The 11,092-nt window shown below is 41.8% G+C and overlaps 1 protein-coding gene across 3 annotated transcripts; it reads left to right on the top strand.

Moving 5' to 3' along the window:
• Positions 1-3,816: 3,816 nt before the first annotated feature.
• LOC109889660 (shaker-related potassium channel tsha2-like) lies at positions 3,817-7,122 on the top strand. 3 transcript variants are annotated; one of them, XM_031823190.1, is made up of 4 exons: positions 3,817-5,646; positions 5,993-6,055; positions 6,239-6,292; positions 6,424-7,122. In XM_031823190.1, the coding sequence occupies exon 1, from the start codon at positions 4,151-4,153 to the stop codon at positions 5,600-5,602; it is 1,452 nt and encodes a 483-aa protein (XP_031679050.1). In that variant the 5' UTR covers positions 3,817-4,150; the 3' UTR covers positions 5,603-5,646; positions 5,993-6,055; positions 6,239-6,292; positions 6,424-7,122. The 3 variants fall into 3 exon arrangements, with proteins under 3 accessions (XP_031679050.1, XP_031679049.1, XP_020336835.1); XM_031823189.1 differs by having other exon boundaries at positions 5,993-6,292; XM_020481246.2 differs by lacking the exon at positions 5,993-6,055 and having other exon boundaries at positions 3,818-5,646.
• Positions 7,123-11,092: the final 3,970 nt, after the last annotated feature.

Genomic DNA, 11,092 nt, shown 5'->3' with positions numbered 1-11,092 from the left:
GGCGAAATCCTTTATGTACAACATTCCTCCCATGCCCACACACGTCTAATTCTGAAGAGTAAAGTAATACCTGTAAAAGGGGTTGCCATGGCTGTAGTTTTTATACAGTACCCAAGACCAATCTGTGAGTTAATTTGACCATATGAAAAAGATCACAATTTCCAAAGTGATGATTGCACTTTTCTTCCCAACACAATACCGCATTAAATGTGACTGCACTTTCAAATAATGTTTTTTTGTGCCAATGGGAGACTCGAACTTACACCACCTACGTTAAGCAATTCCCCCACCCACAATGCTCACCTGAATGCTTTTTAAAATGTATTTTAAGGAGTTGGGCAAAGGCTGAAATTGGGGTTGAGAGTTACCCTTTAACTATGTATAATGAGTTCAACTAAACCCTTAGTTCCCATCAAATGTTGTTCCTGACCATACAAAATATGCTTGCCAATAAAACAGGCATTATTTTCCTTCAAAAAATGTATACAATATCCTTGCAATATTGAGATATTCCCCACATTCTTAGATATCATTTGTAGCTCACCTGCTGGCTGTCTAAATGACAAAACCTTAAGGAAGTCTTGAGACTGTTACGGTTTTCTACTGTCGAAAGAGAGGACCAAAATGCAGCGTGGTTATCTTTAATAAAGATTAAAATACAAACAATATACAAACCACAAGAACTGTGAAAAACCGAAACAGCCCTATCTGTTGCAAACAGAGACAGGAACAATCACACACAAAACACTCAAAGAATATGGCTGCCTAAATATAGTTCCCAATCAGAGACAACGATAAACACCTGCCTCTGATTGAGAACCACTCTAGGCAACCAAAGACTTACCTAGACTACTTCACTAAACCACAATCCCATAACCTACAAAAAAAAACCTAGACAAAACACACCACATAAATACCCATGTCACACCCTGGCCTGACCAAAATAATAAAGAAAACACAAAATACTAAGACCAGGGCGTGACAGAGACAAAAGTGGATGGTCTTACTGTAAGACTTCTGTGTAAATGGAAACCTACTCAAAACAGAGGTTTCCCAGACTCTGACTCAAGCTCCACATCCACATACTCATCCCTTCCATTGAAGCCCTGGTACCACTTCCGCTGAAATGCATTTATCAGGTCAAGTCAAAGGCCCACTATTTCATATCCAGCAACATAGTTGGCACAATAATGATGGGATCCAAAGGCCGTCAGCCAAAGCTGTTGACCTCTGAGACTGACCTAATGAAAATACAATATCATACCACACATACGGTCTACAAATGGTATTTCATCTTCATATACAGTTATTGAATCGTGCGGTTAACGCTGGCAGATGGACGGACGGACACACATGGAAACTGAAAGTCAAGGAAGTCACCCACCGTCCCCACTGTGATTACCTCACGTCAGTGCTGCTTGGTGAAAGGAAGGAGGAAAGCTCATCTCTGCTATATTTAGATAAAGAGAGGCTGCATGGTGAAATGCGTGCAACTGTGTTCAAAGTCGGTAAACACGACTTCCACCCAGAAGGAACTTCGCGCCGTGTTTCATCATCATCATGACATTGATATTAATACTTCCATACGGAGGATCACATGGCATTATGCCTCATCTCCGACGTCAACCCCTAACACCAAGATTATTCCATTGATAATGATGTGATAATAATGAATTGATCTGGATACATTGCCAATGCCATGCTTTTCTGTGGCGTGATCGACAATGAGTGTATACATGCAGTCCTTGTCGATCAGTCTCTAACGTCCTATAAGAATATCTATAAGAAGAAAAGACTTGGATTATATACACTAATATCCATGCATTTATTTTGACAAGTCAACGTTGGTTGATGAGTTCATTGTTGTGCTTCAATGTTTGCATGCTTGTGTACTGTGTACATGGGAGCGTTGTGGGACCTGGCATGACCTCTATGTTGCCTTCCGTTAGTGGTGTGAATGACTTGAGGATATCCTGTTGCCATGGAGGGTCTCCTGCACCCATAGGTCAGGACACCCATAATGAGGGGGTCGAATGTGCTTCCTGTCAGCATTTTACACGCCTCAGGCTCCATTGGGTGGGTGGGTGGGTGGGGGGGGGGCTAACTAAATGATATTATTTTTCAGTCAGCTATAATATGTCCATAACATTAGTTACAGAGTTACTTTTTTCCCCAGATTCACATATGCAATATATTAACTCTGGGAAAGAAGTGAGTCTCTCAGAGGCAAATGAGGTGACTGGTCATCAGTTAGTGCTGTTTTCAGTTAAGGCTGCGTAAGAGCATCTGCGTGTCATAGCTTACATGACCAACGGGGGGGAAAAGATGTGAAAAATGACAGAGAAATTCTAGATCCAGATTCTTGACAGTAATGATGAACCTGGCATTCTTAGAACCTTTTTTTATTCTGACACATTCATCAGCCTGAAGTGACTCTGACTGTCAGTTAAGAACAAATTCTTATTTTCAATGACGGCCTAGGAACAGTGGGTTAACTGCCTTGTTCGGGGCAGAACGACAGATTTGTACCTTGTCTGCTCAGGGATTTGATCTTGCAACCTTTCGGTTACTAGTCCAACACTAACCACTAGGCTACCTGCCGCCCCAACATGAAGACAGAAGGCCCTGCCACCTTAGCCTGACCTAGATAGCCGTTTGGTGACCGCTGTATGCTGCTAACAGGTTATCGGTGGGGGGAACCATGTCTTTGACGCTGACATTTGACGCTAAACATCCAACCCTGGGTCTGTATAGACAGAGGGAGCAGTTAAGCTGTGTCCACTATGTTAACTGATGGTCACCCATTCAGAAAACGTTTGATCACCACAAAAGTAAAAGTGAACTTCATTGGCCATCAATTAGCTGTTATAGCATGGGTTGGGTAGGCTACATAGGCTACTGTATCAAAAACGGGTCATTTGAGGAGTATCTGTAGATGCACAGCCTATCTTGGGTTTGTGGCTTCTGTTTTGACACGCAGATTAATCAACTGTATATTCCTAGGAAGGATGGTTGATCTTGTTTCGGTTTATTTCTCACAGTCTTCAAAGCACACCATTGTGTGAAGCAACTGAAACCGGTTGTATAAGAGAGCATTAACTCACAGTGTGGGCAGAGGGCTTCCTGTAATATCAGGAACATGTAATCCATGAAGGAAATAAAAAAAGATTTTTCATTTTGAGGGTTGCAGTCGTTCTTAAGGGGAAAGTTCCCCAAATTTCAAAATTACATTTCATGATTTCCTTACCCTGTAAGCAGTCTATGGCCAAGGTATGACAGCAATCCATGCTTTGGTGTAGTTTCCCTGGCACTGTTTCCACATGCTAACATTTTAGCCTTTGTGACACAAATCCTATTCAAGTCACGGGACTGATATCAGCATTTTTCAAGCATCAATTTGTTTCTCAACATTTATAACCGACTTCGTAGAGCTTCACAATGATTTATTGATACCTTTGGATGATTTAGACATGATGTGCGAAAATTGCTAATATTGTTCCAAAGTGAAGCTGCATTAAAGCCCCTGCGGTTAGTCCACATTGGAAACAAACATTTGAAATGCAACATTTTTAAAAACGAACTGGTGAAGTTGACTGAGTTGTGATTTTTTGGTAGGTTAACTAAAGGAAACTCAGTCAGTGATTTGTTTCTCTGAAATAAGATATTATAAGTCTTGAGTTGAGAAACGTTTTAAGAAGTGTAATATGTGTTTACCAGTTGTGTTAGATTCAACAACATGACACAGAGAGAGAAGTAAGTGAGCAGTGGACAGTGCAGCGAGTGTCATCACGTCAGTCAATTTGGGGAGGGCTTCTGGCTGTTTAAAATGGTGTGAATATGATAGCCAATACTGTAGACAGCTAACGGTAGCAAGTAGACAGACTGGAGAGTATTTCAGGACCGTCTGCAACTACAAAAAGTTTATTGATTTAAATGGGGGAAACCAACAAGAAAACTTTTACTGGGCAGAAAAAAACATATGGTGGAGTAATTAATCATACCATTTGGGAGGCTGGAGTGATACAGTGAGGATTTACTTGGATTCATTACCCAAAGAAAGAGAGAAAGAAAGAAAGAAAAACTACCGAGAGAAAGTGACAGTGGGGGCCGTGGAGGTGAGTGAAGCGCTCAACCTTGAGAGGGGCAAAAGATGACTGTTGTATCCCGTGAGAACCAGGACGAGACTGTGGTAGTCCCTCCCCGGTACCAAGATGATTGCGACGTGGAGCGGGGCGACCAGGAGTGTAGCGAGAGGGTCGTCATCAACATCTCCGGGCTGCGCTTCGAAACTCAACTGAAGACCCTCTCGCGCTTTCCCTCTACGCTATTGGGAGACCCACGTAAAAGGATGCGCTTCTTCGATCCGTTGAGAAATGAGTACTTTTTCGACAGGAATAGACCCAGCTTTGATGCCATCCTTTATTATTACCAGTCCGGGGGAAGGCTTAGGAGACCTGTCAACGTTACCATGGACATTTTCATGGAAGAAATCAAATTTTATGAAATCGAAGAGGAGGTTATAGAGATGTTCAAAGAAGATGAAGGTATGATCAGAGAGGTGGAACGTCCGATGCCTGACAACGAGTTTCAGCGCCAGATGTGGTTGTTGTTTGAGTACCCCGACAGTTCGGGGCCTGCCCGGATGATCGCTGTTGTATCAGTCAGTGTGATTTTGATATCCATACTGATCTTCTGTTTGGAGACATTGCCACGGTTCAGGGAAGATCACAGCACAGACATAGAACTCAGTAATCACCTCATCACGAATGGGACTACTCGCCACAAAAAAAAAAATCCGTTGACAGACCCGTTTTTTATGGTTGAGTCACTTTGCATCGTGTGGTTTTCCTTTGAATTTCTCATGAGGTTTTTATCGTGCCCTAGCAAACCGGCTTTCTTCAAAAACGCAATGAACGTCATTGACATATTAGCGATTGCTCCTTATTTCATCACCCTTGGACTTGAACTCGCTGAGCTACAGGGAGCGGGAAGCGAGCAGGCCATGTCGTTAGCCATACTCAGAGTAATCCGTTTGGTTCGAGTCTTCAGGATTTTCAAACTTTCCAGGCACTCCAAGGGTCTCCAAATCTTGGGCCAGACACTCAACGCCAGCATCAGCGAACTAGGTCTTTTGATATTCTTTCTTCTCATAGGGGTTATTCTGTTCTCCAGCGCTGCTTACTTTGCAGAGACAGACGACCCTGAATCGGGATTCACGAGTATCCCCGCCGCATTTTGGTGGGCGGTGGTGTCCATGACTACGGTTGGATACGGAGACATGTGCCCGGTTACTATTGGCGGCAAAATAGTGGGATCGATGTGTGCCATCGCCGGAGTGCTGACCATAGCCCTACCTGTCCCTGTTATCGTTTCCAATTTTAATTACTTCTATCACAGAGAACGCAATGATGAGGACACCGCCGTGTATACTCACGTGACTTGTGGTCAACAGAATACTTCATTTGGCGAATTCAAATCGACCAGCGACAGCAAACAGTCCCTCGCCAAATCAGAGTACATTGAAGATGATTCTCTCGAGACACTCAGATTTACTAACTTTAGCCCATTTGAACATTACACTGGCAAGCTGACAGATGTATGAAAAAAACAAGCAACGCCCTAGCTGAGCAGAAAAAAACGATATCGGTGAGTAGCCAGCCTGAGAACATTTATGGGCGCTTTTACGCAAGCAGTTAGTTGGCATGCAATCTCTCAATAACTTGAATTAATTTGTTGAATACCTTCAGTTGGCCTAATGCTTCATAACAGTAATGTCAAGTCAGTGTCCGGCCTATGTGCATGTTTGAATAACTACACGCAGTTTTACCCACCCTATTACGCACGGTGTTTGTTGGCATATAATCTTAAAATAGCTGGAATTCATTTGTTTGACACATTCAGTAGGCCTAAAACTGTATTACAGGTCAGTAGCGTACAGTGTTGAGTGGCTACAACAACTTCTAAAACTGGGTTGCTTTTGGAGAGTTTATAGAATTTCTGAACTCGGAGCGCCACTGTGTGGTTGAAACGCAATCGCGCAGCAGACGCGTCTCAGGTAAAACATTCAAGCAGCTATTTACGTTACGTGTGCAAGACGTTGCTGATGATGTAAGTGTGTGTATAATTTACTTGTGATTGTGTATACATTTTCCATAAAAAAGCTTTTTAGGGACATTTTAGACAGAAGTGATGGAATGTCACCACACACAAAAAAACATGATCTTCTTTTTACTTCCAGGGGACAAGATCAAAAAGCACTGCCTTTCTACTCCACTTGAAAGGAAATGCTGATGTAAGTGTGTGTATTATTTACTTATGACTGTTCATACATTTTCCCTAAAAAGCTTTAGAGGGACATTTTAGACAGAAGTGATGGAATGTCACCACAGAAGAAAGAAAAAAACATGATCTTTTTACTTCCAGGGGACAAGATCAAAGACCATTGCGTTTCTGCTCCGCTTGAAAGGAAATGCAGGCATGGCTTTTCCAAATCTAGATGTACTTGTAACTGAAAAAGTCAAGAGAGTGAATAAAAAACACACATGACATGTCTCCATGAACAATTGGCCAGCAATGTGAGATGACAGGTGCTGATGCAACATCCAATGGGGAGCTCGCTGAAGGAAACACGGGTTTGGAGCCTCTGCCTTTAGGAAACCGATAACCTTTGAAAATCAATTAACCTTTCAAAGTATTTTGCTGTCCATTCAATGAACTATGAAATGACTACTGTAAGATATCCTGTTGTGTATTGTTGTAAATAGGCCTATACTGTAAATTCAATCGTTGTGCTCGACTCAGAATCTTAATGCGAACATATCTTGCTTTGTGTGCCTTTACGTGGACGATTTCAAAGGAACTATTTGGGGTAGTCCTTTATTTTATTGAACTATTTTATTGTACAGAGTATCTGATTTTGCCATAAACGTTCCTTGGGAAGCTAGTTTTAAAATCACTAGTCTTAAAATAACTTAACCATAGGAATCTCATTAAGTATGCATGTAAGGAGACATCAATTGTGCTCATGAAATGTCATGAAGATTTATTTATATTTTTGTAAGATTGTTAAAATGTATGTGAACTTTTGAAGAATATTTTTTTAATAAAACAATTCAGAAAATACCTCAATGTGTTTTTTTGTTCTGGATGGGTGCACCTTTACACACATTAAAGTGATACTTCGGGACTTTGGCAAAGAGGCCCTTTATCTACGCTGAACAAAAATATAAATGCAAAACACAACCATTTCTAAGGTTTTACTGAGTTACAGTTCATATAAGGAAATCAGTCTATTATAATAAATTCAGTCAATTATAATGAATTCATTAGGCCCCAATCTATGGATTTCACATGACTGGTCACAGATACCTTTTAAAAAAGGTAGGGGCGTGGATCAGAAAACCAGTCAGTATCTGGTGTGACCAACATTTTCCTCATGTAGTGCGACACAGCTCCTTCGCATATAGTTGATCAGACTGTTGATTGTGGAATGTTGCCCCACTCCTCTTCAATGGCTTTGCAAAGTTGCTGGATATTGCTGGGAACTGGAACACGCTGCCGTACACGTCGATCCAGAGCATCCCAAATCTGCTCAATGGGTGACCTTTCTGGTGAGTATGCTGGCCCTGGAAGAACTGGGATATTTTCAGCTTCCAGGAATTGAGTACAGATCCTTGTGACATGGGGCCATGCATTATCATGCTGTAACATAAGGTGATGATGGCGGATAAATGCACAACATTGGGCCTCAGGATCTCATCTCTGCATTCAAATTGTTGTCAATAAAATGCAATTGTGTTCGTTGTCCGTAGCTTATGCCTGCCCAAACCATAACCCCACCATGGGGCACTCTGTTCACAACCTCACGCCCAAACAACGCCATGCAAGTTCATCCGTGAAAAGCACACTTCTCCAGCGTGCCAGTGGCCATTGAAGGTGAGAATTTGCCCACTGAAGTCGGTTACGATGCCAAACTGCAGTCAGGTCAAGACCCTAGTGAGGACGACGAGCATGCAGATGAGCTTCTCTGAGTCAGTTTCTGCGGACCCACAGTTTCATCAGCTGTCCAGGTGGCTGGTCCCAGACGACCCCTCAGGTGAAGTAGCTGGATGTGGAGGTGCTGGGCTTGAGTGGTTACACATGGTCTGCGGTTGTGAGGCCGGTTTGACGTAATCACAAATTCCTTAAAATGACATTGGAGGCAGCTTATGGTAGAGAAATTAACATTACATTTTCTGGCAACAGCACTGGTGGACATTCCTGCAGTCAGCATGGCAATTGCACATTCTTAAAACTTGAGACATCTGTGTTATTGTGTTGTCTGACAAGATTTTAGAATGGCCTTTATTGTCCGCAGCACAAGGTGCACCTGTGTAATGATCATGCTGATCAGTTTCTTGATATGCCACACCTGTCTGGGGGATGGGTTATCTTTGCAAAGGAGAAATGCTTACTACCAGGGATGTAATCAAATTTGTGCATACAATTTGAGAGCTTTTTGTGCATTTGGAACTTTTTTTTTAACATGGGACTAACACTTTCCATGTTCCGTTTATATTTTTGTTCAGTGTACTTCCCCAGAGGGAGGTCAATTTGTGGATACCACTTTTATGTCTCTACGTGTAGTTTGAAGGAAGTTGCTAACTAGCGCTAGCGCAAGAGTTAGAGTTTATTTGTATTTTTATAGGGACGATGCACATTAATCAACGTTTCAGTAAAAGTGCCGGTTTTAGCCAGCCAGCTAATTTTCAACCACAGTCCCTGGGCAGGATATCATAAACAATTACAATAACAATACAGACAAACAAATGAGCAGTGAGCACATGCAAATCAACATAGAACAAGCAACACAGACAGAGCAATAGCACAAAAAGCAACAAACCAAAATACAGTGCCTTCGGAAAGTATTCACACCCCTTGACTTTTTCCACATTTTGTTATGTTACAGCCTTATTCTAAAATGGATAACTAAAAAAAGAATGATCCTCAGCAATCTACACACAATACCCCATAATTACAAGGCGAAAACAGGTTTGTAGAAATGTTTGCAAATGTATTAAACTTAAAAAACAGAAATGCCTTAATTTACATAAGTATTCAGACCCTTTCAAATGAGACTCGAAATTGATCTCAGATGCATCCTGGTTCCATTGATCATCCTTGAGATGTTTCTACAACTTGATTGGAGTCCACCTGTGGTAAATTCAATTGATTGGACATGATTTGGAAAGGCACACACCTGTCTGTATAAGGTCCTACAGTTGACAGTGCATGTCAGAGCAAAAACCAAGCCATGAGGTCGAAGGAATTTTCCGTAGAGCTCCGAGACAGGATTGTGTCGAGGCACAGATCTGGGGAAAGGTACCAAAATATTTCTGCAGTATTGAAGGTCCCCAAGAACACAGTTGGCTCCATCATTCTTAAATGGAAGAAGTTTGGAACCACAAAGTCTCTTCCTAGAGCTGGCTGCCCGGCCAAACTGAGCAATCGGGGGAGAAGGACCTTGGTCAGGGAGGTGACCAAGAACCTGATGGTCATTCTGACAGAGCTCTAAAGTTCCTATGTGGAGATGGGAGAACCTTCCAGAAGGACAACCATCTCTGCAGCACTCCACCAATCAGTACTTTATGGTAGAGTGGCCAGACGGAAGCCACTCCTCAGTAAAAGACACATAACAGCCCGCTTGGAGTTGGCAAAAAGGCACCTAAAGACTCAGACCCTGAGAAACAAGATTCTCTGGTCTGATGAAACCAAGATTGAACTCTTTGGCCTGAATGCCAAGTGTCACATCTGGAGGAAACCTGGCACCCATCCCTATGGTGAAGCATGGGGGTGGCGACATCATGCTGTGAGGATGTTTTTCAGCAGCAGGCATTGGGAGACTAGTCAGGATGGAGGCAAAGATGAACAGAGCAAAGTACAGAGAGATCCTTGATGAAAATCTGCCCCAGAGCCCTCAGGACCTCAGACTGGGGTGAAGCTTCACCTTCCAACAGGGACAACGACTCTAAGCACACAGACAAGACAACGCAGGAGTGGCTTTGGGACAAATCTCTGAATGTCCTTGAGTGCCCCAGACAGAACACAGACTTTAACCCGATCGAACATCTCTGGAGAGACCTGAAAATAGCTGTGCAACACTTCCCATACAACCTGACAGAGCTTGAGAGGATCTGTAGAGAAGAATGGGAGGAACTCCCAAATACATGAATGCCAAGCTTGTAGCATCATACCGAAGAAGACTCGAGGCTGTAATCGCTACCGAAGGTGCTTCAACAAAGTGCTGAGTAAAGGGTCTGAATAATGGAAATTGATGTAAATATGTTTCACTAGCAACTTTAAACAATGCCACTTAATATAATGTTTACATGCCCTACATTACTCATCTCATATGTATATGTATATACTGTACTCATTTAAACTGCTGCATCTTGCCATCTTTATGTAATACATGTATCACTAGCCACATTAAACTATGCCACATTATGTTTATATACCCTACATTACTCATCTCATATGTGTATACTACCATCTGCTGCATCTTGCCTATGCCGTTCTGTACCATCACTCATTCATATATCTTTATGTACATATTCTTTATCCCTTTACACTTGTGTGTATAAGGTAGTAGTTGTGGAATTGTTAGGTTAGATTACTCGTTGGTTATTACTGCATTGTCGGAACTAGAAGCACAAGCATTTCGCTACACTCGCATTAACATCTGCTAACCATGTGTATGTGACAAATACAATTTGATTTGATTTGAATACTTATGTAAATGTGTTATTTCATTTTTAGATTTAAAAATAAATAAATAATCAAATATAAAAACCTGTTCTTGCTTTTTCATTATGAGATATTGTGTGTAGATTGATGAGGAAAAAAACAATTGAATACATTTTAGAATAAGGCTGTAACCTCCCGAAATGTTGAAAAAGCAAGGGGTCTGAAAATTTTCCCGAAAGTACTGTACATAAAAGTAACAAACTGTTTCCACACCTCACAAACTATAGACAACATGGAAAGTGGCAATACACATCTAGGGATTATGTTCACAAGTCTGATTGGCCTTTGGCCATGGCTTTATGTTTTT

This window comes from Oncorhynchus kisutch, linkage group LG4 (assembly GCF_002021735.2).
Source record: "Oncorhynchus kisutch isolate 150728-3 linkage group LG4, Okis_V2, whole genome shotgun sequence".
In the NCBI taxonomy this organism is placed as follows: Eukaryota; Metazoa; Chordata; class Actinopteri; order Salmoniformes; family Salmonidae; genus Oncorhynchus; species Oncorhynchus kisutch.
Note: the sequence above shows the minus strand (reverse complement) of the source record. Positions and strands in the feature narration are given on the sequence as shown.